Raw genomic sequence first — 27,391 nt, forward strand, 5'->3', positions numbered from 1 at the left:
CCTGAGGTACGTGCACCCGTAAAGCCGCGAGTAGCTGGGCCTCTCTCGTTTCCTCCCAACCCCCTCTCTTTGGACCCGCCTCGTTTTTGAAATGTGCACGCACCAAACGTGTGGGCTCGGGGCTGAGAGGGGGAGGGGAACTGAGATTGCCTCGCTGGGGAGGTGACCTGGTGATGGGTCCCAGGATAAGACCGAGGGAATATAGACTATGGACTTAAGGACGTGGAGTGTGCACCCAGGACATCCAGGACCCAGAGACCTGAAAGTTGTCGCTGGAAAAAAGTGGGAGGACCTTGGGAGCTGCAGGAACGGGGGAAACAGAGCAGAAGTGTGGGTCTGCCCACAGCTGCACCATCGACCCTCTCCCCTTTTTGAAAAGGGTGCTGAAAAGTTGAGGATCTTCTCATTGTTTTTCGGTAGTGACACAGACTAAAGCAGCAAAGCTGAAGAAAAGGCCCGGGAGGGGCCACTTTGCCTCCTGCGGGGGCCCTTCGCATTTGCGGTCCCACCCCCACTCCACCTCCCCTCCACCTCCTGGCTTCCATTTCTTGGGCCTGAGGCCAGGCTTGTGTACTGAATTGTGAGAGAGCAAGGGAAGAGGCCTGAAGGGGCGGTCCCTACGCCATAGGTCGGGATGCCCTGCAGCCTGGAGACCTGATCATTGAGACTCACAAATACGCCTCTGTGTTCCCCAACTAAGGTCTAGGTTGGGGCTCCGGGATGAGGACAGTACCCTGGTTGTGGGTTGGGTTGGAGGAGGTTAAGAGGCCTTCCAGTGTCCTTCCTCGGAACCTGCCGCCCAGGCTGAGACACTGCCCCTTTCACCCACTGCAGCCCCAGGGTGGAGTGCTGGACGTGAGGACGGAAGTCCCTCCCCGTCCTGGGACGTGCCTGCTAGCCCTGCAGCCAGGGACTCTCTCTCCTTCCTTGGCTGCCCTCGTGGACGCCGGGTGAGGTCAGAGACGGGGGAAAGTAGAAGGGGAGGTATTATGCCCTGAGCCAGAACAGGCAGGCAGGCCCCCAGCCCGGGGTTCCTCACTCATCTGAAGGGTAGGGAGGGTGGAAAGGGCGGGTTCTGAGCGCTTGGAAGGGCTTGGGAGCGCATCAACAGGTGCGGGACAGGGGGATCCTGGGGCCTCTTTACTAGGCCAGTGCAACATGAGACCAGCCAGCCCCCTGCTCTTCTAGCTGAAGAGCCTAGTTGCTAAGTTTAGCTGGCCTGGTGATAACCTTTGCTTAAAAGGCAGGGAGCATGCTGACTGCACCCCAAATAACAGTCCTAGTCCTGGCTCCTTGCCCTTCTGGGATTGCCCTACTTCCTTGGGGTCTCAGAGCCAAGGCTGTAGGACTGACAACTGTGTGGGCCATGCCCAGGCTTTCCATGAGCAGAGACCAGGCCTAGAGAACGGGGTGGGGGTGGGGCGATGGAGAGTGGGAGCGTGGTCATAGCGCTGTGCTGGGAGCAGAGGCATCTTCAGCCCCGTCCTTTTTCTGCCTTTCTTCCAACAGAGGCTCCACAAGCGGCTTTGACCCTATTCCCCCAGGTCTCAGGAGCCCCTCCACAGTCCTGCCCTAACCTAAAGCATGTTTCCAAGGAGCCATCTCCCCTTTTTCCTCATGCCTATCATCTGCCAGTACTGTTCCCCCACCACACACATAAGAGGTAGGGGACCGTTTCAGAGGCAATGTGCTGTTGTCATGGCAGCAGAAACATCAGTGTGCTTCCTGTTCCAAGTGACTCAGCAGATGAAGGAGTTGGGGAGGGTGGGCAGCACACAGCAGGGTTTGCAGCCAAGGGGAGGGGCTGGACCTCCTGCAGACCCTTTATAGTGAGAAGGAAGGAAGGACAGGGGAGGTAGACCTTGCCACCCACAGAGCTGCGGGGAGGGGGCACAGCTCATGATCTCTCCTGGGTTGGAGCACATGGAGGAAACAATCCTTAGGTCTAGAGCATTTTTCAAGTTGGCACTGCTGGCACGCTGTGTTGGGGTGTCCTGTGCATGAAGGATGTTAGTCAACACCCTCCTCCCAAGGCTTTTGTTGAAAGAGTGCTTATTCCATGTCCCACAAGGCCATGACAGGAATAGGTCTCTGGGTATTGTCAAATGTTGTCTTGGGTACTGAGAGGTGCTTATACGAACCTAGACCATGTAATTCTCTACAGTGGAATCTCTCACTAGTTGTGCAAGATGAAGCAATGCAATGCCGATCATGAAGATCCAGAGACAGCCTGAGGGTACCTGGGCTTCCTTATCTTCTCTCTGGACTGGTAATCTGCTGCCTGAACCTGGGCGAAGGTGAAAGATGAAACAGAGACCAGCAGAGGACAAAATACTTAAACGTATATAAAAACATTTATTCTTAAAAAACATGACGATTGGTTAAGTATCTCTTGGGAAGTGAAAGCAGCCATTAGATGGGCTCTCAGAGAAAGACACTGAATGCAAAGATCATTTAGATGTTAAAAACAAAGAGGCAACAAACATTTTTACAAGGGAGGAACTGAATTCAAAGGCATCCAACAAGATACCCTGCACGGCAGGGATGGGAATAGGTGAAGGCAACTCCTAGGACCTCTGTCTCCGGGCAGATGCTCTGCGGATGGGGGTGGTTCTCTTGGGTGTCTCCTCTTCTGTCATCTCTGCTGAAAGTTCTATTCAGAGAATCATGGGAACAAAAACTGAGTCACCAAGATGGCGCAAAACAATCTTAAAACATAACCAGAGCTGCAAAGCACACCGCAGAAGCCAGCCAGGCTGCACAGCGGGGTGGCACTACCAGGAGGAATGATTACACTCAGGCAAGCCCCACTGAGACCCCCAAGGCTGTCAGGAGGGCAGTCATACCGTCCTCGCTGGCCTCATCACTTGAAAAGGTAACTCTGGCTTTCTTCTTGGACTTCCGTTGCTGAGTGTTTGGTCGAGGACGGTTGGTGCGTCGAGGCTTGGGCGTGACGAAGTCATTGTTGGAATCTACAGAAGCCAGAGGCCGTTGCCTTGAGACTAGAGGTGGAAGGGAGACGGGATTTCAAAAAACAAAAACAAACCACAAAGGAAAAACATAAAAGATGGTGGAGACTGCTTGTGGGAAGCCCCGTGTGGGCTTGCCTCTCCTACCGGCAGAGGGTTTCTTGGCAGACAGGGCTCTCTGGCTGCCTTCTTGGCCAGCTTCAAGCTCCTCGACTCCATCCATGCCTCTGGTGTGACAGGCCCGAAGCTTCTGCTCAAATTCATCTATTGTAGACTAGAGGAAAATTAAGTTAAAAACAGGGCTGGAGATATTGTCTCCCTGTTTAAAAACAGCCGTGAAAGAAACAGAAAGACTTGAAATGTTTATTCTAAGTGACCTATATCTATCATGCACCTCCATCTGTTTATATAGTATATGGTGAGAGCACCACAGGAGTGAGGTGTGGAGGGCAGTGAATGTCTAGTATGACCCTGTAGTGACACGTCACTGTATTCAGGGAAGCCAGTGTCAGTGTACACTGTGGCCCTTGGGTACTCATCTGTCAATCATAGCCACTCATGCAGGTTAGTGGAGACTGTAAGACCACAGCACTGAGGACAAGGAGCTGATGGGTAGAGGACGTACGTGGACTGGAACAGAAGCAAACAGGAACTCTACTTACTCAGTTTTTCTTTAAACATGAAACCGCTCTAAAAAAGAAGTCTAGTGCCAAGCATGTGGAGGCAGAGGCAGGGGAATCTCTATGAATTTGAGGCCAGCCTGGTCTACATATCAAATTCTAAGTCAGCTAGAGCTACACAGAAAGACAATGTCTCAAGTAGAAATTGGCTTTTCCTGGGGGCTGGAGAGATGGCACTTGCTGCTCCTGCAGAATACCTGGATTCAGTTCCCAGCACCAACACGACAGCTCACAACTTTCCTTAACTCAAGTTCCAGGGATCTGGCACCTTCACACAGACACACACAGACGCACACACACACATATATAGGCAAAACACCAATACACAAAAAATGAAAATAAAAGTCTTTAAAAAAAATGACCTTTTAAAAAGGGACGGGAGCGGGAGAAAGGACCAGGAATTGGACAGAGAGATCTGGCCTCAAGTCACCTTGGTTGTAGTGAGGCTAGTGAGGCAGGAAGTACGAGTCCCACAGCACACAGGAGAGTAGACTGTGTTTACCCAGTAGGGCCAGTGACCCTATGCCACTCACCTTGCCCTCAGGCTTGGCCCACCGACGCAGTTTACCCACGACTGTCAAAAAAGCAGTGAAGACAGAGTCATCTAACAGCTTATCCCCAAAGCAGTCAAAGTTGTCCAGCATCTTGTGGAGGCCTCGCTCTGTGAGGGGCAGCTGGGACAAACAGTAGGCCAGATCCCGGTACTGCCGCTCAGTTCTGCACAAGGAATGGACAACGTGAGGTTCGCATGTCCTCCCGCGTCAGTCTCCCTGGGTCCCTCTGAAGAGCCCCTCTAAGGCACAGAGACCTCCCGAAACGGCAGCATACCGGGCTGTGCGGAACCTCTGACACAGTTTCTCCACCAGGCTCTCGGTCTGTTTGTCCTTGGTGATGTAGGAAAGGAGCTGCCTGAGAGGGGGTGGGAGGGAGTGTGTGACTAGCCAGCAAAGTTCTCAACCACTACACAGAATCCACCCCACCCCACCTTTTCTGTCCTTGCTTTAGAAGAATGCTCGTGGCCAAGGCCTCCCACCATTCCTCTTGTCCCCTTCCATTTACTGAGAATGCAGATAAGAACAGCTGCTATCCGGTGACTCCTGCTATGTGTCGACAACCTGGGAGTCATACCCATTTGGGAGCCTAGAGAACTGTGAAGCAAGTACTAGCACTCTCAGAGAGGGAAACAGGCAAATGGGCCAAGCTGTTTTGGAGAAGGTACAGCTAAAATGGACACTTAGGGCTGAAAACAGTGGCAAGAGTGCTTGTCTAGCGTACACAAGGCCCTGGGTTCATTCTTGTTCACTCTTAGCCTATCATAGCCAACAACCAACCAACCAACCAGAGCTGGGATAAAAAGCATGTCTGGTTCCTAACCAGTCTGTGTGCTGCATCCCCCCGCATACCACACTACATCCCTGTAAGTTTATGTAGAAAGCCATACTTCATGATGGTGTGGAAGGGCTCCTCCTCCACCCCACCCTCTGGGTCTGAAAGGCGACTGATGATATCAGGGAGGAGATTATAGATTGCGTTGTCCTGTAGAAGAGACCAAAGAGATGAGATGGGGGCGGGAAGTGCGACCCACCCACTTCCTCTGCAGAAAGCTCCAAGCTGCTTCTGTCACCTTGTGGGAGAGCTCATTGAAGAAATTCTTGGCCAGAGCAGCGATGTGAGGCACAGGGTCGATGAGCAGCACCGCCATCTCGCTCACCTGCCCCTTCACTTTCACCATGTCCTTCAGGATCAGGTGCGTCATCACCAGCCCCGCTGTCCTCCGCACTTGCTGAGCTGGGTCTCGGAGACTAGGAATAAAAGCTCTAGTCAGAGATCAAGAACTCCTTTATACCTTAAGGCCCACATGAAGGCCCGATGTAAGGATCTATTGTTCTACAGTATGCCGTTCTGGAAGCAGCTCGAAGGCTATTCTGATTTGAAGACTGGAGTCAGGGACAATGGAAGGCTTGTAGGCAGATTTCAGAAGGCTACTTCAGCTCCCAGTGTCCACTTGGAGCTCGTTCGTACAAGGTGAACAGCCAGCAGATACTAAACTCTGCCATGAGTCAGGGGAAGAGCTGTGGCTCGCTGCAGTAATGGACTGCAGAGTGAACTCTCAAGGTGTCTGAGGGATCTCTTACCGGGCGTACAGATGAGGAGTCCAGGGATCCACCAGGTTGGGGAAGCGGATAGCCAGATCCCCAGTGGCAACCATGAGATTAGAGCGGACAGTGGGGAGTGAAGACTTTTCAAGCATGGTGAACAGAAGACGAAGCTGGGAGTCACAGAACGGGGCACTGAGGGCAAAGAGAGAAAATCATCAGGGAAGCAGGAGAGCTGTGTCATCTCATCTTCCTAGAGCTGAGACCAACGGGGCTACCTGATCATGCAGAACTTGCCAAGGGCCAGCGAAGCAGCCGCACAGAGGTCTGGGTTGCTGTAGAGGCCAGGGTTGTTGCAGACTTTAAGCAGCAGCGGAACAAAGGCAGCTAGCACCTGACTGCCTGTTGGAAGAAGAGCTCCGGGTTGGGGCAGATGGAACAAGTGGGGAGAAAGGCACACAACAGTGCTTCTTACCGTCTAGCAGCTCCTTCTCACAGATGCCGCGGATTAGCTCTGCCTCTGTGTCATCAGCAGTGGCCCCGACCAGCCCCATCTCCTCCTCCATGGTCGTTTCAGAGCTTGTACTCTGGAGAGAAAGAAGCCAGGGTGATCACTTTTCTTTCTTGAGACAGGCTCTTATGTAGCCCAGGCTGTCCTGAAACTTTCCATGTAGACCAGGCTGGCCATGAATTCACAGAGATCTGCCTGCCTCAGTCTCCTAAGCAGGGATAAAGGCATATGTCACTTCACCCTGCTTTGAGAAAAAGAAACAAACTTTTTTTGGTTTTGAGTGTTTTACCCTGCATGTATATAAGCACAGCATCTGTGTGCATTGCACATGGAGGCCAGAGGAGGGCATCAGATTCCCCTGGAGCTAGAGTTACTGTGTACAATCTGAGATCTGCTCAGGTTCTCTTCAAGTACAGTAAGTGCTCTTAACCTCTGATCCATTTCTCTACTCACAAGACAGCATTTTTTGATTCTAGCATAACACTTCATTTGCATGAAGAGATCTAAAGATGAGGTTTATAAGACCATCCACAGAAGTGCCAAGTATGTCCATAAAGAGAAAGAATTCCTGAGTGGAGGAGAGAATAACCAGATCCCTACACCTCTTCCTCTGAAAACATAATTGACTCTAAATGGTAAATTTGGCTCAAGGTCACTTTACTCCACCTGCAAGACTCTCTTCTTTGTCTACAAGCAAATAAGCTTTAGCAGAGAGGACAAAGGATCTCACCAGGTGACAGGCTAGTAACACAGGCTGATAAAAAGAGGGGGTGTTGTGTGTGTTCAAACAAACAGTACTTCAGATGGAGCCTGTATCCTAGACCAAGATATACAAGTCAGTCTGTGTGTACTAACACCCCACCACTGGATGAGCATGGGGAGACCATGCCATCTCTGTTGATGTTAATCTTCCCCAGGGAAGCAGCAACAAAGAGGCAGGGTCTTCACTTACTAATAAAGCAGAGATTTCCCTAGGAAATGTCCTGAGCTGAGGTTATGAAAATCTGGGAAACGCTTGGGGACACGAGCCACTCATTCACCTTCTCCTTGGGGTCCTTGGTCTTGTGCTCCTGTTCTTCCTGGAGAACTCGCCGCCGACCCAGCTCTCCACTAACTGCGTGTTCCAAGTGTACCAGCTGCTGTAGGGCCACGTCCCCAGCCAGTGACAGCAGGTTCATCAGCAGGAATGTGGGGAGCATGGGGACACTGTCCTCTGATGTAGAGGGAAGGGAAAGAGCAAAGGCACACTTAAGTTCCATCAACCCCTACTCCTTCCTCATGTGCTACTCAAAGCAGGAACAGGAGGTGGGGTGGACACATGGGTAAACAAGAGCGTGGGCTGAGGCTCTTTACCCTTTAGGGAAACAACAGAAGCCGGCTGCCCACTCCGTCCCCAACACTCAAACCTCTGCCCACTTACTGGGGTCCTCCTCAGTGGTGTTCTTTTCAAGCTTCTCCAAGGCTTGCTTTGCACAGCCTTGTAACATCTGGGCACAGATCACTTCAGGGCTCTCTGCCAGTTGGTAGGTCAGAGTCACGGCCACCTCTTTGAATGGGATCCAGAGGGGATCTGGATGTGCAAACCCCTTTGTGACCATCTCTCCAAGTCGCTCAAACAACCTGTGTTCCTGAGGCAGCCGGAAGGGAGGCTGACGTTCACCCAGGGAAGGCTGAGAAGAAAACAAAATGCCAGGGTGGGGAAGACAGACAGAGAGGCTCTCCACTCTCTCAGCTGAGCCATGGCCATGCCAGATCACCTACCTTCCTCCTGTCCGAGATGTTGGCAATGGCAAGGCACACCTGCTGGGCCAGCCTGTAGTCCTGTGGGAACTTCTCCTCCAGCCCTACCTTCACCAGCGTGTCTAAATTGCTTCCTACAATTTCTGGTTTTCCTCTAGAGAAAGGAAAACAGAGTTAAAGGCAGCCCTGGGCAGGATTCCAGGGAGACGAGGGCAGTGCGGGAAAGCCCCAGAACCCGCCCTGGGGTTCCTAGAGCCCTGGAACACTACAGAAAGGTCCTGACTCAGGGCCAGGTCCCTGGACCACTTGTGTTAGTGACTGTTTCTACTACACAGGCGGGTGCTCTCTCTACCAGGCAGCCGACCAGGAAAGCTCAATGGGCTGTGACTGGACGGAAGGCCTCTCAGACCCTCCTTTCCTTCCCCACGGTCTGAGCCTCACCGTGCCATCATGCCAAGAAGCATGACAGAGGAACAGCGCTCCAGCGGAGAGCAGGCGACCTTCTCTGTGGCTCGCTCCCACAGCAGCTGGGTCACTGCTGGCTTTATCTCACCCTTCTGCACAAACTCACATAGCTGAGGAGGAAAGACAAAGAACTCGGCTTCAGAATAACAGCTCCGGTTGGTCTACTTATCTGGATGGAACTAACGCTGGCAAACAGAAGAGGAAGGAGTGTGGGGAGGCACTTCTCGCTCCAGTCTCTATTTTCCTATGTCATGTCTTTCTTCAAGGCTACACTTCCGAAAGTAACACATTCAAATGGGTCTTCTGAGTTCTGTGTGGACCACCGTTCTGACTATACTCTGGATATTTCTGGTAATTTTTCTTACTGTGAGAACAAGGTCAACCCATCTCTGAGAGGGTCACTGTCCTTTTTCCTCTTCTTTACATGTGCATCCATTTTAGCCACTCACTCCTGTCCTCTCATCCCTGCCCACCTACAGGAGCCGCAGGCAGTACTTCTGCCCTGCCCACAGCTCTCAGGTGGCTTGTGTGACAGGCAGGGCGTCTCCTCAGCATCTGTTTCCAGGTCTTCTCTGCCTACTGTAGAAGTTTTGAGCATCAGGCAGCCTGGAAAATATCAAGGCAGTTGCCTCCCCCAGGTTCTTTTTCCACAGAAAGGAACAAAAGTAGCAACCAGGAGACAGGCCTGGCAGGGACAACACTTCCTACAGTGCAAATTCAACTCATTAAAAAGCAGGAGTCCCTTTGACTTGAAGGCACCAGCCTATGCTCCCAACTTGACTATCTTGTGCAGGTAATGACTCCGAGAGAGAACACAGAACTCTTCATTCTCGGGCTGGGAGAGTGGACTTTCCGTGATTTTTGCCAAAACTTCTTCTTCTCTCTCTATCTCTCAATCTCACTGAACTTCCATGATCCCTGCTAACTAGCACCAACCACCTTGATGGGGCACATCCCTGACCTCTACCGTAAGCAGCTCTGTGGTCTGTTACAGCACGGAGGCTGATGTTTTCTGGCGCATATACAGTGTAACTGCTGCAGCCAGGCAAGTTGCCGAGCCTCTCCTTAAGCCTCCCTCACAGACCCCATTCTACTCCAGAGTCACCCAGTGGTGTTAACAACAGCGCCCAACACATAGTAAACAGCATGTGTTATTACTGCTATTACAGTTGTTACCTATGCCACCAATTCTACAAGTGAACTTTGTTTTGTTTTTCAAGACAGGGTTTCTCTGTGTAACAGCCCCGGCTCTCCTGGAACTAGTTCTTGTAGATTAGGCTGGCCTCGAACTCACAGAGATCCGCCTGTCTCTGCCTCGTGAGTGCTGGGATTAAGGGTAGGTGAATATTTACTTGCTACATTTTTTTAAACATGTTTTGGTTTTTTACTCTAAGCAAACTACTGGCGTCTTTAAATTTGGGCATGCGAGCTGAGCACTGCTGCACACAGGAATCTCAACACCGAGGAAGCGGTGGCAGGACTGTGAGTTGGAGGCCAGCCTGGACTACACAGTGAGACAATTGCCCCAAACACAGTAGCAAACAAACAAGCAAATGAAAATAAAGTCGAGAATGGGAAGCAACTAATCTTCAGTCTCTTTGTGGGGCTGAATAGATCTCTGCACACAGGAAACAGCCACTAATTATACCCTGCTGAATGAGAAGAGGACAGAGCAGACTTACAATCTCCTCAAGACACTGGATGGTCCCGACGGAGGCATCCACTAACAACAGAGAGAGGTTCTGTATCAAGGCCTGGGCCGTGGCTCTGTGGGAACAGCAGAGATCAGTGGTCACTATGACCGGGAAGCTGTTGGGTTAAATGACTGCGTGGAGTAGGAGGCCTCAGCAGAAATCCACCTTAAGCCTGGTATGGACCCATCCATGAGTTCAGACTCCCCCAGACAAATATCTTTCAGGATACTAGGATTAATCCTCTGAGAAGCTGACCTCAGAAAAGTTAACAAAGACAAGGAACCCCATATACCTGGCTGAGTCCCCTTTTGGACTGAGGTAGAGTTGGCGGTAGGCATTAAGTACAGCGTCCCGGACACCAGGCTCCTTAGACCAGATGAGAGGCAGCATGCGGCGAACCCCAAACAGGGCCTGAGGTACCCCAAATTGGAATACCATCACAAAGAATTCAATCACCTCCTGCACCACTGAGAACAAATACAAATGTCACCCATCTACTTGACAACTTGACAAATATCACAACACCCATAGATGGGACCCCTGCTAACACAGTAACATTGATGTGAGGTCACTGTCATTGTCCCAGAGAATGACTGCTATGATGCCTTCTCATGACACTGGCTAAACTAGGTAAACTGCAAAATGCTACCAGTGGTAAACACCCCTGACTTTTAATGGTACAGGCACCAGGGGATGACTGATAGCTCTGTGGTTAAAAGCACTCGCTGTTTGTTCAAATTCCCAGTGTCCACGTGGTGGCTCAACAAATCCTAACTCCAGTTCCAGAGGATCTGATTCCCTCTTATGCTTCCTGCAGGCACCAAACATGCATGTGATACACATGCATGAGGGCAAAATACTCATACACGTGAACAATAAAATCTTAAAAATATAGCAATAAGAAAGGTATGGGGGCTGGAGAGTTAGCTCTTCCAAAGGTCCTGAGTTCAATTCCCAGCAACCACATGGTGGCTCACAACCATCTGTAATGGGGCCTGGTGCCCTCTTCTGGGCATACAGACATACACACAGACAGAATATTGTATACATAATAAATAAATAAAATATTAAAAAAAAAAAAAGAAAGGTATGGGCATCAATAACTACGAGCCGGCAGAACTATTTCTCAACCCCACGACCAATTCCTTCTGAAGAGCCCTGGCTTACCCGTGCTTGTGTTTTCATACATCATCTTGCTGATGATGCCGATGGCCTCTGTAACCTTCTGGGAGAAGCTATAGGCATCCCGCAGATACTGCACCAACATCTCCTGCTTCACCAGCTCATCGTCCCTCTGGGGTCCTTCAGGCTCAGACGCACTGGGAGTGTCTTTACTGTTAGTTAGCACAGGGACACTGTCCCCATGAGACTCCTGTGTGGGAGCTGCAGAGCCTAGGAATTAGAGAGGTACAGGCCAGTGGCTACCAACATCCCTGGATATTTCCTTCAACAATTTGAAGGCATAAAATTAGAACCTATTCTAACACACTTTGGTTCGTTTCTTAGTAGATCCCTATGACTGAGCTGCTCCCCTTCCAGATCAGCAGTGTCAACCCCTCCCTGAGCCTCCTTCAACCCAAAGCTGTGCTTGCTGACTGAAAGGATTACCTTTGAAGATAACTCCCAGGAGATTCAGGAAGCTGTTCTCCTCCAGGTCTGTGTGACTGAAAGGTTGGGACTCCTGGAAGTGACTGGTGGCTTCTCTAGTGAGAATAATAGCTTGCCTGAAAGAATAACAGTCTGTCACCAATTCAGCACCCAGAAGAATGTCACCGAAGCCCTTGTTAGGGATCCCACCTTATGATTCCATCCAGCCCCTACAAGCGGTACCCTAAAGAAAAGGGATATGTCTCATGCTTCAAGAGCTGAGCAGTACCTACTAGGATATCAGGCCCCAAACTCCAGGCCTTTACTGTAGTCTTCAAAGAAGTTGGATCTTTTTTTAAAAAGTTTTTAAAATCATAAACCCAGGGCTAGCCAGAGAGCTTGGCAAGCAAGGGTACCTACCACAGAGCTTAACGACTTAGAATTGATTCCCCAAAGTTGTCCTTTATCTTTACATGTGCTATATCCCATGAACATTCCCATAAATAAATACATAAATAAGTATATATTTATATATATATAAAAGCCTACTCCAAACACCTGTGTAAAAACCTTCTGTGTTTGTAGTCAACAGAGTTTCGATATTTTGTTACTTTTATGACATAACCACACAATGAGGTTCTTTTCTTGAAACAGAGTTTTACAATGTACTCAGAACGACCATGAACTCACTATGTATCCCAATCCTCCCGCCTTAGACTCCCTAAATCCTGGGGTTGCAAACAAGTGCCGCTGCCCCATAGTAACATGTGTGTAGCCAGGCCATGGCTGGGAGGCGCAGTTTAGCAGTAGAGCATGTGCTGAGCAAACCAAAGCTCCTGGGTACCAAGTCTTGCAGGAAAAACAAAAAAGCAAGAGGTGGTACCACACTTGGTTTATATAGGGCTAGGGATTGAGCACCCACCTCAGGTGCAGCTGAGCTACATCTCCATCCCCTTTCACCTTTTGGATGAAGTTTCATTACACAGCTCTGGCTGTGAGGAAGACTTGCTGTTTAGACCTTGCTAGCTTTAAATTTGCAGCAACCTCCTGCTTCTGCCTTCGGAGTGCCAGGGTTATAAGCAAGCACCACCATACCAGGTTCACTTAGTTGTCTGTGAAGTGCTAGGGACCAAATAAATGTTTTTTACCACTGGGCTAGACCTCCAGGCCTGAGAGTAACTTTCTGTCTTGTTTTGCTTATTGGGCCCTGAGGATTGAACCTAGAGCCTTGTACACGCTAGTGTTCTACCACTGACACATTCCCATTCTTTAAACTCTCATTAAGTTGGCCTCAGTAATTGTTCCTGACTTAGCTTCCCCAAGTAGTTTGGCTTACAGGCCTGTGCCATAGACTGGGCTCTGGAGTAGGTTTTTTTTTTTTTTTTTTTTTTTTTTTGGGTTTTTCGAGACAGGGTTTCTCTGTGGTTTTGGAGCCTGTCCTGGAACTAGCTCTTGTAGACCAGGCTGGTCTCGAACTCACAGAGATCCGCCTGCCCCTGCCTCCCGAGTGCTGGGATTAAAGGCGTGCGCCACCACCGCCTGGCCTCTGGAGTAGTTTTAAAAACATTTTAAAAAGTAGAAAAGCAGTTGTGGATTATGCTTTTGGTCTCATATTACTACAGTAAAAATGCCTATCACCTCTAGGAGCAGCAATACTTAAGAACAAATCATTTTCTTTCTTTCTTTTTTTCTTGTTTTCTGAAACAAGGTTTCTCTGTGTAGCTGTCCACCCACGAAACTCGCTCTGTAGACCAAGATGGCCTTGAACTCACAGAGATCCACCTCTTTGCCTCCATTGCCTGTTTAGTACTAATCATTTTTAAGGACTCATCATAAGTCTCTCAAAGGTTAACTCTAAATCCTCACAGACCTGTTGTGAAATCATCTTTTTGTACACTGTGAAGATGGGTCACTCTGGTTTATTAAAAAGCTGAACAACAATAGCTAGGAAGGATTTTCAGGGCAGAGAGGATGCTGGGAAGAAGGCAGAGTTGCCAGCCGGATGCAGAGCAAGCAGGATGGGGAATATGGAGATGAGGCAATAAAGCCATGAGGCAGAAAGTAAATTAACAGATGGGTTAATTTAAGTTAGAAGAGCTAATTAGAAACCAGCCTAAGCTATAGGCTGAACTTTCATTGTTAATAATAAGTCTCTGTCTTTTTTTTTTTTTGTAAGCTGGCAGCCCAAAGAAAGATTCACCTGCACAGACCTGCAGAGAACATCCTAATCTTGTACATACTTGTAACTAGCCTTGGCAAGCAGCTGGCAGATGCGTCCTTTCACCTCTTCCACAGTCTCTGTTCCAGCGATTTGTTGATCTTCCTCTTCCTGGGGAAGCTTTAGAAGCTGCTGCAGGGTAGACTTCAATTCTGGCAACATGGCTTCCCATTCCTCCTCTGGGTCTAGTGCTGTAGCTGTAAGGGAGTCTTGTTTAGTCTCTCTCAGGCTTTGTGACCAACCTCGGGGAAAAGCAGCTCAGACTCCTGGGGCAGCTGAATACTCACGAGCAGCAGCGGGTCGCCTCTGGGCTCTCATGTCTTGTAACTTCTGGATCTCCTTCTGCAGTGGTCCAGCAAGGTCAGCATCACTGAGCTGTCAGGTGGAATGACTGTCAGGTCACTGAGTGACATAATGCCATCTCTGCCTCCGTTTCACTCCTCTTTTGCATGCACCATGTTGACTTACCTTGCAGGAAAAGGGATTATTAGCTAGAAAACTGGCCAGCAACTGGATGGCATTCTTACATACTAGCACCGACTTGTCTGCCAGACGTCCCACGGCTAAGGCCACCACTGCCTGGAAACGGTTCAGGGGGAGCACCTAGATGAGCAGAAGGAGAATCAGCATAAATTCAGCACCACCCAACTACAGCCTATGGGTCACTTCCAGTGGAGGGTAGCTATGTATGTGGCTCAACACAAGATCCTTACCCTACTTAAAATACTGTGATATTTTGCGGTGATTTCTCTTATTGTAATGGGTATGAACTTGGTAGATGGTAGTGTTAAGTTGCAATGTCTAAAGGTTGGACACACTCGTGAGTTTAACCTGAGCCTCACTGTAAAGCAGCTTCTCTGTGAGATTATAAACTATGTGAGCAACACCACACTGCAGTCCTTAACTGGAGCAGGCACCTTGGTCCTTAGAAAGGGAAGACTTTCATTTCATTTTATTTATTTATATTGTATGTATGAGTGCTCGCCTATATACCTGAATGTCAGAAGAGGGCATCAGATCCTATTATAGGTGGTTGTAAGCCACAATGTGGTTGCTGGGAACTGAACTCAGGACCTTTGGAAGAGCACCTAGTGCTCTTAACCGCTGAGCCATCTCTTCAGCCCCCATGGCAGACTTTATTACTGGTAGTAAAAATCTCAAGTCTAGACTCTTCTTTGGGGGCAGTTACCAGATTCTGTGTCTATTTAAAAACAAGACAAAAAACAAAAAAACAAAACAACAACAACAAAAAACAAACAAACAAACAAAAGCCACCTTTTTCAGGGATTAGAGAGATGACTCTGAGGTTTAGAACACTGGCTGCTCAACTAGAGGACCTGGGTTCAATTCCCAGCACCCACATGGCAGCTCACAACTGTCTGTAACTCCAAACCCATGGAATAAGAGGCCTTCCAGCCTCCACAGGTACTGTACATATGTAGTACAAGCTAGCAACACATTCATGCACACATAATAAAAATAAAGGAAAACATCTTTCCTTGCTTTTTTAAATTGCGACAAGGTCTCATATAGCTCAGCTGTCTTCAAACTTTCCATGTGGCTGAGGATGACCTCAAACTACTGACCCTCCTACCTCTACTTCCCCAAGTCTGGTATCATGGGCAATGCCACAGTGCTCAGCTAGATTCTCTCTTTACTTTGCCAAGTATACAGAGAAATATTCAGAGTTTTAGCATAGAGAAGGTTGTTTACCTTCTGTTGGACAATTCGGGTAAAGAGCTGCAAAACACGGCTTCGCACAAAGGAGTTGACGTCGTGGACATGAGCTTGCAAGATGTCCAGGAACTGATCTCTGGTTTCTCGGGCTGTTTCTTCTAGTTGGTCACCTTTTAGAACCTGCAGGACCATCTCAGCCATGGCTGCCAGCACAGCATTGCGCATCATGTAGTTCTGAGAGAGACATCAATTGGAACGGCTCTCATTTCTTTCCCGCACTCTCCTGCCCTTAGTCAAGGTGAAGATTGCTTGTTCTAAACTGACTTTCCTGGCCAATTGCCTAGGTGTTAATCCCCAGGGTAACAGGAAGATACAAAATCCCAAGGGGATTTGTTGGCTCAGAGAATGTCAGAAAGTAAATAAGAGTCAAAATCAAAGGGTTGTGATTCCTAGTCTGAAATGCTTGGGACACAGTATTTTTTTGTCTATCTATGTATACATAGTATCGTAGGGATGGAAACTAAATCTAAATGTGAAAGACATCTATGTTTCAAATATATCACACTCAGAGCCTCAGGGTAATCTTAGATACCACCAGACCTGAAGACCTGAGTTCAGTCCCCAGGACCAGTGCAAGGAGAGAACCGACTTCCACATCTGTACATACTATACACACACACAAAGTAAGTGAATATAATTGTTTCTTTCGAGACAGGGTCCCACTATGAAGCACTGTCTGGCTTAGGAGTATGAAGAGCAGACTGGCCTCAATTCACAGAGGTCCACCTGTCTCTGCCTCCTGGACGCTGGGATTAAAGACATGTGCCATGCCTGGCAAATAATATTATTAAAAAGAAAATCAGATCTGTCTATCAAGGCACATTTGAGAAACTTGAGAAACATTTTTTCTATCTTTTTTTTTTTTTTTTTTGAGACAGGGTTTCTCTGTAGCATTGGAGCCTGTCCTGGAACTAGCTCTTGTAGACCAGGCTGGCCTCAAAACTCACAGAGATCTGCCTGCCTCTACCTCCCGAGTGCTGGGATTAAAGGTGTGTGCTCCCACTGCCTGGCAAGAAACATTTCTTATTATCCTTTATCTATAAGGCCATAAAATGTTGCAGGATATTTGATCACACTGACTTTCTGATTGGTTAAATAAAGAGCTGAATGGCCAATAGCTAGGCAGGACTTCTGGGCAGAGAGAGAAACTGGGAGAAGGAAGCTAAGCATGTGAAAAAATCACCAGTGAGATGAGGAGGAAGCAGGATGGGTGGGGCAGTATAAAGGAGAGGTAACAAGCCATGTGGCAGACCACAGATTTAAAAATATGGGTTAATTAGCTTTGGAGCCAAGAAGTCTGTTATACAACCTGGTAGAAAACAGGGCAGGGGATTCCCTCTGCCTAGGCCAAGAGCCAGAGACTAGTCTCATAAAAGAAGTTAAAGAAAACTCGATCAATGAATAGACTGTTTTTGACATTTCTCTAGGAAGCCCCAACACTAGTCTGGGAAGAGGCCAAGCAAGCATCCAGGAAAGAGAACTTAGAGGAGTAGAGCAGGTTGGTTGAGAAAGCTCATTGTCTGTAGAAAGCAATGCTAGCCAGATGGGAACAAGAGGCTCGAGCCCAGGGACTGGATGGGACTGCGAACCAAAGCTGAGTTCTTCTCACTAGACTGGTATAGAATGGTCATCTCTACCAGAACTGCATAAAACCAAGTGATATAAAAACAAGATTCATAAAAGGGTTTCTCGCTGGGCATGGGTAGTGCATGCCTTTAATCCCAGCACTTGGGAGGCAGAGGAAGGCGAATCTGCTCTACAGAGTGAGTTCCAAGACTGGCTCCATAGCTACTGAGAAACCCTGTCTTGTGGGGGGGGGGGGGGGGGTCTCTGTACAAACTGCCACAGTGATAAATCTAGACAACCTGTCTTCTTTGTGTGAAAATGTATTTTGGGGACAGTCTTACTTTGTAGTCTAGGCCCTCTGGGTCTCAGACTCCAGGGTACACTTTCATTTTAACTAAAAGCTACTTTCTTTCTCAAGAAACAACCTTGAGGTCAGGCGGTGGTGGTGCACACCTTTAATCCCACCACTCAGGAGACAGAGACAAGCAGATCTCTGTGAGGTCGAGACCAGCCTGGTCTACAGCAAGTTCCAGGACAGGTTACAAAGCTACAAAGAGAGAAACCCTGTCTAGAAAAACAAAAATAAAGAAACAACCTTAATCTGCACCTTGGCTAGGCATGGTGACACCTATAATTCTGGAACCTGGGAGCCAGTCTTTTCTTTCTTATTTTGTTGTGCATATATGTTGCATGTTGTGCATGCACCATGGAACGTTTGCAGAACTCAAAGTATAACCTTGGATGTCAGTCTCTGCCCTTTTTTCTCTGTACAAACTTACATGCAGGCAAAACACACAAAAATCATAAACATTTTTTTTTTTTGGCTGGAGAGACAGCTATGGGTGCTTGGGAACCGAACTCTTACATTTTTGGCTGTAGGCCTAGCCTTTAACGGCTAAGCCATCTCTCCAGCTCATACGTTTTTTTTAAGGAAACAAATTTTTCAACTTTTAGAGCATGTGCTTATTAGCATGTATAAGTCCTTGCGTTGTTACCCAGAACCACGTTAAAGCGAAGGGAGAGAGAGACAGACTTCAGAAATGGGCTTAAAGCCTAGACAAATCTGAACTGCCCACCTCTTCATCCAGATGATCTAGCAAAATGCACATGCTGGACATAAGGACAGCAGGGATTCGCTCTGCTAGCTCAGTGAGGAAGGCTGCAAAGCTCTTTGTCCCTGCTGTGTCTCGACTCAGCTCCTGTGGACACTTCTGCCCAATCTCTCTAGAGAGGGAAGAAAACACAGATATGGCAAGAAAGTTAATTATTGAGTTCCCAATAAGGGAAGCCAAGACAGGCAGCTAACATGAAGGAACCCAACATCACATGGAGAAAAGGCCTCTAACTTTCCTTTACCCCACCCACACCTCCAAGAAAACAGAAGCTTGGAGGGTCAGGAGTCACCTTACAATCTCGCCCACAATGCTCTTCATTCCATAGTCTGTGGCCCACAGACTCACAGCAGCGACTAGCACTGATGGCAGGTGCTCAAAGTGCTGCAGCATCTGGGTGATCTTCACAGTTGCACCTGGGAAGCACCAATATGTGGCATTCAGAGAGAAAGGGCAATGCAGGGAGCAGGCGCCAGGCGAAAGGCAACTTACTGAACATATGATTATAACGGACCAAGGCCACCCCAAGCAGGTGTGCTACGGCTTCTCTCGTGGGGCGGTTCTTCTGGTGACTAATGGTGGGATTTTCTAAAAGGCGGTAGCAACAGCCAGTAACCAAACTAAAAAGAAAAGAGATGGACAGAAAGCAATCAGTTCTGGAGTCACCAGCAGCTCCCCTTATTCATTCTGTCCCTACCATGTTCGAATTGAGGTTTCTAGAGCCCTGCTCTTTCTGTCTAAGCACCTTCCACATCAAGGCGCTTTGGAGAAAGCAATCCTGGAAGAAATTCTTACCTTTTGATCATCAAATTTCAGCTAGGTACCATGCCAATAAGAAACCTGAACATATGATCAAGATGGTAGGGCAGGATTACTGAAGACTTCTCATTGTTAAAAATGGCCAGTTGAATCTTTATTGAAGAGACTTTTCATTTACATCTGCTGTGACTGATCATTTACTTTGGTTTTACTCTCTCTCTCTCTCTCTCTCTCTCTCTCTCTGTGTGTGTGTGTGTGTGTGTGTGTGTGTGTGTTTCCCTGTATGTGCATGTGGCGACCAGAGGTCAACCTTGGGTTTCATTTCTCAGGAGCTGTTTGCCTTAGTTTTGAGACAGGGCCTCTCACCTGGGGCTCACTGAATAGGCTAGGCTGGCAGTCTTCAATCCCAGAAATCTGCTTGTCTCCACATCCCCAACACTGCGCCATGTTTGGCTTTTGACAAGAGTGTTGCTCATCAGTGTTGATGATCGTAAGTCCTCATGATTGCATGGTAAGTACTTTACTGAGCCACTTCTACAGCCATTATTTATTTGGAGACAGGTCTCAGGATGACCAGGAAGTCTCTGTCAACCAAGATACTCTTGAACTCAGACACCTGACTCTGCTTCCTAAGTGCTGGGATTACAGATGTGTGCCACCATGCCTGGCTACTTATATTTTGAGATAAGGTCTTGCTATGTAATCTTGGCTGCTCACAGTACAGCATAACTCACCTTGAATTCCTGGCAAACCTGCTTCAGTCTCTTAAGTTCTGATATATAGGCATGTACCACAATGCCTGGTCACTTTCTCCTTCAAACACACACTTCATTTGGTTTCTGGACTCTGGACCCCTATCTCAGCTTCCCTGGCTGCTTCTCAGCTCACTCTACTGGTCATGGTGTACCTTAGTATATAGTCCTTGGATCTACGCTCTCTTGTAGTTCCTGATTTAGTGACCTCATTCGATTTCAAGGGTTTAACCACCATCATATCCCCAAAGGTGTCTCTTTAGTCCACACGCGCCTTCCTTTCAACAGCTGAATCTAATTCTACTCAGATGTCTAACAAGCACCTCAAAGTGCATGTCCAAAGCAGGACTTCTGATCTTCCCTGCCAAATACCCCAACTTCCCCATACCTCCATTATCAGCAACTCTTTTTCGCCAAACGCTTGGCCACATCCCTGGAACAGTCATCCTTGACTGTACCCTTCTCTCGAATTTCATACCCATATCACCATACATGCTATATATTTTCCTTACTTAAACATTGCCAGTCAAGGGTGATAGCTCATGGCTGTAATTCCAGCATTTGAGAAGTTTGAGGCAAGACTGAGTTCCAGGCTAGCGTGGACTGTAATAGTAAGTTCAAGACCACTTGAGCTACATTGCAAGACTAACCTAAAAAAACAACTCCCCCCCCCTAAAATCACAAACAACAAGAATAACCACCACCCCAAAACTAAAATAGAAAGTGTCTATAATAATGCCACCATCCACCTAGGGGATTCTTAGTAAATACATTTCCACAAATATAGGTATTAGCAATGAGAAATTCATTGTAGTGGCACATACCTTTAATCCCAGCACTTGGGAGGTAAAGGCAGTGAACCTCTGTGAGTTCAAACCCAGTTTGGTCTACATAGAAACTTCCAGGCCAGATGGGCTGCACAATGAGACAGTGTCTCATAAAAATAAGAAAACAAAACAAAGCAAAAAGGCCAGAACCTCATTCCTCAGAGTTTAAGATTATCTCCAGCCATCTTAACCACCCACCTGACAAATTCTTCTTCAATTACTGAGTGGTTCCATAGGTGACGAATGTCCAGCTGGAGTAGCTGTGTTAAGAGCTGAAGAACTGGTTGCCTCTCTTCCTCCCAATCAAAGCCAAGGGCTGCCTTGGCCCGGGCCTTCTTACCCTAAAGTGATCATACAGACATTCAGGGGTGGGGTGGGGTGGAGTGTGGATCAGAAAGTAAAGATCATCTAGTCTGTGTGCCCACACTATCCAGGATCAAGACAAGGTTAGGCAAGGCCATAGAGGATTACAGGTGCTGGGATGCAAAAGAAATACTCGCCAGGGAAGGGGATCCAGTACTTGGGGACTCTCTCCTAAAACCCCAAGCAAGACATAAAGCATCCTAGAATCCTGGGCTTCTTCCCCATCAATATAAAATGGCCAGGCATTCTCACTTACCCTCCCACCCACATCCAGGTTGATGAGGCTCATCTGGCTGGTCATATTCTCAAAGGACTCCAAGAGGCGGATCAGGGCGTAGCAGTTCATCTTGAGGGTGTTTAGATGGGCAGTTCTATCGGATACACTCAAAGTGGCATCATCCAGAATGGATGGAAGTTCCTGGGAGTGGCAGGATACCACTGTGAGGGGCAGAATCTGGGAGTTGGTTTCGTTGACTTTCTTCAGGTACCCCAACTTCTAAACACTTAGCACGTGTAGCCATCAGATTACCAAAGATCTGTGTATCATCTCTCAGTGGCCATGACACAGCTAAGTCCTTTGGGACCCCTGACCCCTGTATCGAGATAGAGCCTGTTCCTACTTTCATTCCAATGACAAGTCCTCGCAGGCAATGGAGAATCACCCCGACTTGGGGAGGTGGTTCAAAAGCAGGAAAATTTCTGTTGGTCCGCCCTTACAGCGATCGCACATCACTCTGTATCGACCACCAAGATTACAGACCTGGATAAGCCAGAGGTCCCCAGACTTAGCCAAACCAACTGAATCACAACAGCCTTGATATCATCACATGGCTCAGAGAAGGGAGGAAATGCTATACACAACAAGCACCTTCCAGCCCCCTACCCCCAGACCCCCAGACACCTTTTATCAGGAATTCCAGGGTATCTTCCTTGAGGCCAGGATCTATACTTCGAAAGTGACTATGAGGGAAAGAAAGTGTGGGAGTGAGACAGGAGCCTGCAGAGCCCATTCTCCTAGACCAGATCTAAGGGTCCAACACGTGAAAATACCCCACAATTGTCAAATAAACATGGTGGAAGCTGGATCAATGCTCACTATGGATGTCAGTACCCAGAACCAATAATCGGTGAACCTATAATTTGGAATTTCAAAACTAACATGCAAAAATGAGAGAAACAGCCACCAGGTGTTTAAAAGCACCAGCTGCGTATCTCACTTACTGTAAAATGCTGTAGACTGTATCAAAGTGCTCCAGCATAGCGAGAGGCCCCTGAGCCCGGAAAGCAGACTGAAATGCTAGAAAATGAAGGATGCTGTTTAATTTAGAGGAAAGACAGATTTTTTTTTTGTAAATTCTATTTCTATGTAGAAGGCATTTTGCAGACATGTTTCCTGAATCTTCAATCTTTGCCTTTCATAATTTTGTTGTTGTTTGGTTTTTTTTTTTTTTTTTTTGAAGACAGGGCTTCTCTGTGTTTCCCTGGCTGTCCTGGGGATTCCTTGCTCTGTAGACCACTCCTCTGCCTCCTGCAGTGCTGGAATTAAAGGTGTGCACCACCACACCCGGCTCATTCCCTGTTCATACACAAACATCATGGACTTTAGTCACATGCACCACATTTCTGTCATAAAAAGCAGCAATGTTTCACGGGGCACACTTCTTCCTGTGTCACCCCAACTTTGTACATGTGCTGCTAGAGTGAGCATTTATTTTCTTACTTTCTCACACCACAAGATGCTCCAGGTTTACCTTCTACTTTCCGTGGCCTGGTGCTGAAATCAATAATTCTTAGTAGTATGAAAGAACAGTTTATAAAAACCCAAGCTCTCAGCCGGGCGGTGGTGGCGCATGCCTTTAATCCCAGCACTTGGGAGGCAGAGGCAGGCAGATCTCTGTGAGTTCGAGGACAGCCTGGTCTACAAGAGCGAGTTCCGGGACAGGAACCAAAAGCTACGGAGAAACCCTGTCTCGAAAATCCAAAACCAAAAACCAAAAAAACCCAAACAAACAAAAAAACCCAAACTCTCGGCACTACATAGATTAACTGTTGGTCCTGGCCGATAGTACCAGTCATTAGAGAGGCTGAGGCAGGAGGATTAAAAACTCAAAAGCTTCACTCGGCTACAAAGTGAATTCAAGGCTAGCCTGGGCTACTAGCAAGACCATGTGAAAATACAAATAAAAAGGAGGTGTAGCCATGTAGCTCAGAGAAGCACTTATCTGGCATATGCAAGGCCTTGGTTCAATCCCCAGTCCTGAAAAAGGAGAAACCAACCCAGCGACGAGAAGGAGGCAAGGAAGAGCAGAAGTTCAAAATCATCCTTAGCTATGTATTCAGTTTGAGACTGCTCAAATTAAGACCTTGTCTCAAAAAAACTTAGAAAAAAAATTGAAAAAAGAAAAAGGACAAGACAGAAATGCCTTTTCCCATTTTTGAACCTTATATCCAGGAGCTGCCATCTCCAGTAGGAGGTCACTTGTTCAAGCTCAGGGTGGCAGAGGAGACAAGCCCAAGTCTGGCTCCAGCAGTTTGGTCTACATGTAATTCCCTAAAGCAACCCAGTGTGAACCAATTCCAAGAAGTACAAGTTGTTTTTAGTTGTTCATAGACGTCAGGAGGAACTACACTGTGCATCCAATCACAGGTGCCACACTGCCAGTGAACAGCCACATATACGGTATCCTCCTCTATTGCAATGGAGCTGAAAACTTCCTACTGCCTAGTGACGTTTTAGCCACTGCTACGTTTGCATCTATAAGGTGTGCAGTGCAAACACTCACTCTACACTTCAAATCCCGTAAAGCATGGCACAGACGGTTATGAACAGTAGATAATTCTTGACAATAAAAGACTATGTTACTGGCTAGTTAGTGCTGTAGCTGTTATTTAGGGTATATTCCTCCTGGTAACTTACTATAAAATGCTAATGCTGGGTTACTCTAACAGTAGCCTTATATATCCGTCTCTTATTTTTTCTTGTTGTTTTGATTTCTGTTTTGGAGACAAGGTCTTACTCTGCCGTAGTCTGCTCCTGAACTTTCAGCAATCCTCCTGCTCTGTTCATCCCAACTGCTGGGGTTACAGGTGTGCACTACTACATCTGGCTTCATCTGGCGGTGAGGATGAAACCTAGGACTTTGTGTATACTAGACAAGTAATTTGGAGTACATGACACCATTTTTATTTTATTTTATTTTGTTTTTTTTTTAAATATTTATTTATTTATTATGTATACAATATTCTGTCTGTATGCCTGAAGGCCAGTTGAGGGCGCCAGACGTCTTTACAGATGGTTGTGAGCCACCATGTGGTTGCTGGGAATTGAACTCAGGACCTTTGGAAGAGCAGGCAATGCTCTTAACCACTGAGCCATCTCTCCAGCTCCCTTTATTTTGGTTTTTTGAGACAGAGTTTCTTTGTGTAGCTTTGGAGCATGTCCTGGAACTCACTCTGTAGACCAGGCTGGCTTTGAACTCACAGAGATCCACCCGCCTCTGCCTCCTGAGTGGACAATGCCATTTTAAAAACTTGTACATGTATACTCTATGATGAGGTTTCATAATAATGAATCATCTAGCAACAGGCTTCTCAAAACATGTCTCCCACTTGTTAAGTGACAGATGACTGTTTTGTGTGTTGTTACAGCTATGTTTCTCCTTTATTACACTTCTTGGAAACACGATCTAGATTTAAGAGTACTCCCTAAGAAAAGGCAAGTCAAATACTGTTCACAACTGCGGCATGTTTTATTTTTTAATTTATTCATGTATGGTATGTAGGTTGCTGTTTTGCCTGCATACATATCTGTGCACTACATGCACAAGTTACAATCAGTTGTGAACTGCCATGTGGGTGCTGGGAATCAAATCTGGGTCTTCTAGAAGAACAGTTGGTGCTTTTAACCTCTAAGCCATCTCTCCAGTCCCTAGCCTACAATTCTTAATTTTACCATGGTAAAGGGTAAAAATACAGCCAAGTGGTGGTGGTCCATGCCTTAGTTCGAGGCCAATCTGGTTTACAAAGTGAGTTCCAGGACAGCAAGGACCGTTACACAGAGAAGCCAAAATCGAAAAATCAAAAAAACAATAAAACAAAACAGAAAAACAAAACATCCCCAGCCCCCCCCCCCCCCCAAAAATCTAGAGTAACTAGATTAAGCAACACTGTTTCTCCAATAATCCAGGGAGGACAGCCATTTGCGTCATGAATCCCGCGCAAAGCTACTAAACAAACAAACAAACAAATAAACAAGTGAAATAAAATTAGGGACTAGTAGGAAAGATATTCCCTGCCCCGATGGAATGTCACAGAGCTATAGAACAGAGACGCTAATTACACACGGGGTGTTTCTCTATTGGAGCTCACTGGTAGCCATGGTGTCTTACCTCTAAGTTGTGACGGAAGCTGCTTGATGGGCAACACCTCCTGAACAACATACTGATTCACGCCTCTACTCTTCAGCAACTCCTCTGGGGCTAAGGGCAGATGGAATTCAAAGTTTTGGGGAGACATCCTTCTATCGGTTCACAGGCCTAGAAGACAAACAACAAAAACTTCAGTCTAAACCAGAAATTCTCAATCCGTGGGTCTTGACCCTCTTCACAGGGGTCTCCTAAAACCATCAAAACACCGTTATAATTTATAACAGTAGCAAAATCAGTTATGAAGTAGCCACGAAATAATTTTATGATTGAAGATTACCACAACATGAAGAACTGTGTTTAAAGAGCATTTAATACAGCATTAAGAAGGTTGGAACCACGAGTTTAAATATAAGAGTGTTGTGGTTTTTATTATGTAGTAAGAGCATTTCTTTCTTTTCTTCTTTTTTTTTGGGGGAGGGTGGGGTGGTGGTGGTGGTACTGGGAATTAAACCTAGCATTTTTTGTATGGTAGGCAGGTACTTTACCACTGAGCTATATAACCCCTGCCTCAGAAATTATCTGGTTCAATTATGTCCCCCACTTTCAACAATATGTTTTTCAGTCTTACAACAAGCTACTAACATCTTGTGAGGTATAATATCAGAGCCAAGTAAAGTAGTACACGGTTGTATTTATATTCCTAGTATCCCAGCATTAGGGAGGCAGAAGGATGCAGTTCAAGGACAGCCTCTTCTACATGATCTGGGCTATATAAGACCTCCAGTCCCCAATATAAAAGCAACTCCAGACGAGAATCTAATTCTTGTTATTACTCTGCCACTAGGTAGGTCACTGAGTCCTCACGGTTTCATCTCTAAAATGATATTATTCTGGGGCTCAAATGAATCAAGGGTTAAAAAATTCGGAAAGAGCCGGGTGTGGTGGTACAGGTTTATAAATTCAACACTAGGAAGGCTGAGGCAGGAGAACTGCTGAGTTTGAGGCCAGGCGGGGCTGCAGTGAGTACTAGGCTGCCAAGAGCTAGCTCAACAAAACAAAACAAAATTTAAATATTAATGAACCCGTAAGTGACAATCAATTGTACAAACAGCCTTACTAATTCCATTTTAAATTCAAACGATCCTTACGGCATGGGGTTCCTGGATGCAGGATGAGAGAACATTAGCGTTTACTTATTCTGTAGTCTCCAATCTTGGCCGCTCGGGGTGCATAACGAAACAACTAAGTTGACGGATTGAGTGAGTAGCAAGGTTATGCGATCTGCCCACATCACACGTTCCGTTTCTGATCTATATCACTCACTGCTACTTTGGATTTCAAGGGCATCCCTACCAGACGTCGCTGCCGACTGCACACAGGCAAAGGCTGCGTCCTGTCCCGGACCTGATTTTCTCAGCCCTTCACTTCCGGCTTCCTACCCCTGCCATACCTCACCTGGACACTTGGACACCGCTCACCCGCCGCTTCTTCGACTGAGATCGACCCCGCTGAAAAGGAAGGAAGAAAACACCAGCGGACCATCCGCGCCAAACAGCTAGATGGTTTTCAAGCTTGCGGAGAAACCAGCCAATCCTCGGCAGGCTGGGACGGAAATCCGCCTCGGAGTCAGGAGTCGCGCTCGCAGAGCCCGCGAATCGGAGTTCAAACTTCAACGGCTGCCAGGAGGCGGAGCGTGACGCGCTGGAGAGGCCGACCAATCACAGCGCCGGGAGGCCGGGAGAGGCCGGCCAATCACAGCACCGGAGGCGGAGCAAGATGGGTCTGCGCTTTCTCCAGTTCCTCCACAACGCCCCGTCCCCGGAATGGCGACCCGGATATCCCACCGGGAGGCCCCGGACCTCAAATCCCTGCCCTCTAAACTGCTAGAGTATACTGTCTCAGCAAAACCGTGTGGCGAGGTGCAAGGGGATCTTGTCGCGGCGCCGGG

The 27,391-nt window shown here is 47.4% G+C and overlaps 1 protein-coding gene, 1 long non-coding RNA gene and 1 other non-coding gene across 5 annotated transcripts; 1 reads left to right on the forward strand and 2 right to left on the reverse strand.

Moving 5' to 3' along the window:
• The first annotated feature begins 882 nt into the window (after positions 1-882).
• Positions 883-2,333, forward strand: LOC121437472. 2 transcript variants are annotated; one of them, XR_005972970.1, is made up of 3 exons: positions 883-955; positions 1,510-1,663; positions 2,165-2,333. It is a non-coding gene; the product is annotated as an uncharacterized LOC121437472 (long non-coding RNA). The 2 variants fall into 2 exon arrangements; XR_005972969.1 differs by having other exon boundaries at positions 2,181-2,329.
• A 2-nt stretch (positions 2,334-2,335) lies between these two features.
• Positions 2,336-27,115, reverse strand: Ncapd2 (non-SMC condensin I complex subunit D2). Of its 2 annotated transcripts, none has more exons than XM_041637330.1 (31): positions 26,899-27,115; positions 25,465-25,611; positions 22,298-22,373; positions 21,978-22,036; positions 21,333-21,514; positions 20,912-21,054; positions 18,868-18,995; positions 18,668-18,791; positions 18,340-18,487; positions 15,674-15,871; positions 14,429-14,563; positions 14,248-14,335; positions 13,983-14,157; positions 11,764-11,879; positions 11,323-11,547; positions 10,448-10,622; positions 10,144-10,228; positions 8,438-8,571; positions 8,018-8,150; positions 7,677-7,926; positions 7,297-7,469; positions 6,221-6,332; positions 6,024-6,147; positions 5,785-5,940; positions 5,274-5,451; positions 5,091-5,185; positions 4,478-4,558; positions 4,183-4,366; positions 3,117-3,243; positions 2,847-3,002; positions 2,336-2,653 (listed from the first exon to the last, which is right to left on the reverse strand). In XM_041637330.1, the coding sequence occupies exons 2-31, from the start codon at positions 25,589-25,591 to the stop codon at positions 2,568-2,570; spliced, it is 4,173 nt and encodes a 1,390-aa protein (XP_041493264.1). In that variant the 5' UTR covers positions 25,592-25,611; positions 26,899-27,115; the 3' UTR covers positions 2,336-2,567. The 2 variants fall into 2 exon arrangements, with proteins under 2 accessions (XP_041493264.1, XP_041493269.1); XM_041637335.1 differs by lacking the exon at positions 26,899-27,115 and adding an exon at positions 26,797-26,851.
• Positions 21,592-21,908, reverse strand: LOC121443676. The gene has a single exon (XR_005973684.1). It is a non-coding gene; the product is annotated as a small nucleolar RNA U85 (small nucleolar RNA).
• Positions 27,116-27,391: the final 276 nt, after the last annotated feature.

The sequence above is a fragment of the Microtus oregoni genome, unplaced genomic scaffold (assembly GCF_018167655.1).
Source record: "Microtus oregoni isolate MIOR12 unplaced genomic scaffold, Mior012 000002F_ref0000024, whole genome shotgun sequence".
Taxonomy (NCBI): Eukaryota; Metazoa; Chordata; class Mammalia; order Rodentia; family Cricetidae; genus Microtus; species Microtus oregoni.

Bases quoted from the DNA above. Each gene is read 5' to 3' on its own strand.
- Ncapd2 (XM_041637330.1), bottom strand. From the start codon at position 25,591: ATGTCTCCCCAAAACTTTGAATTCCATCTGCCCTTAGCCCCAGAGGAG. The intron at 11,880-13,982 runs GTATGTACAAGA...TTATTCTTTCAG, and splicing joins CTTGCCAAGGCTAGTTACAA to GCAAGCTATTATTCTCACTA. The intron at 5,941-6,023 runs GTAGCCCCGTTG...CTTTGCCCTCAG, and splicing joins GGCAAGTTCTGCATGATCAG to TGCCCCGTTCTGTGACTCCC.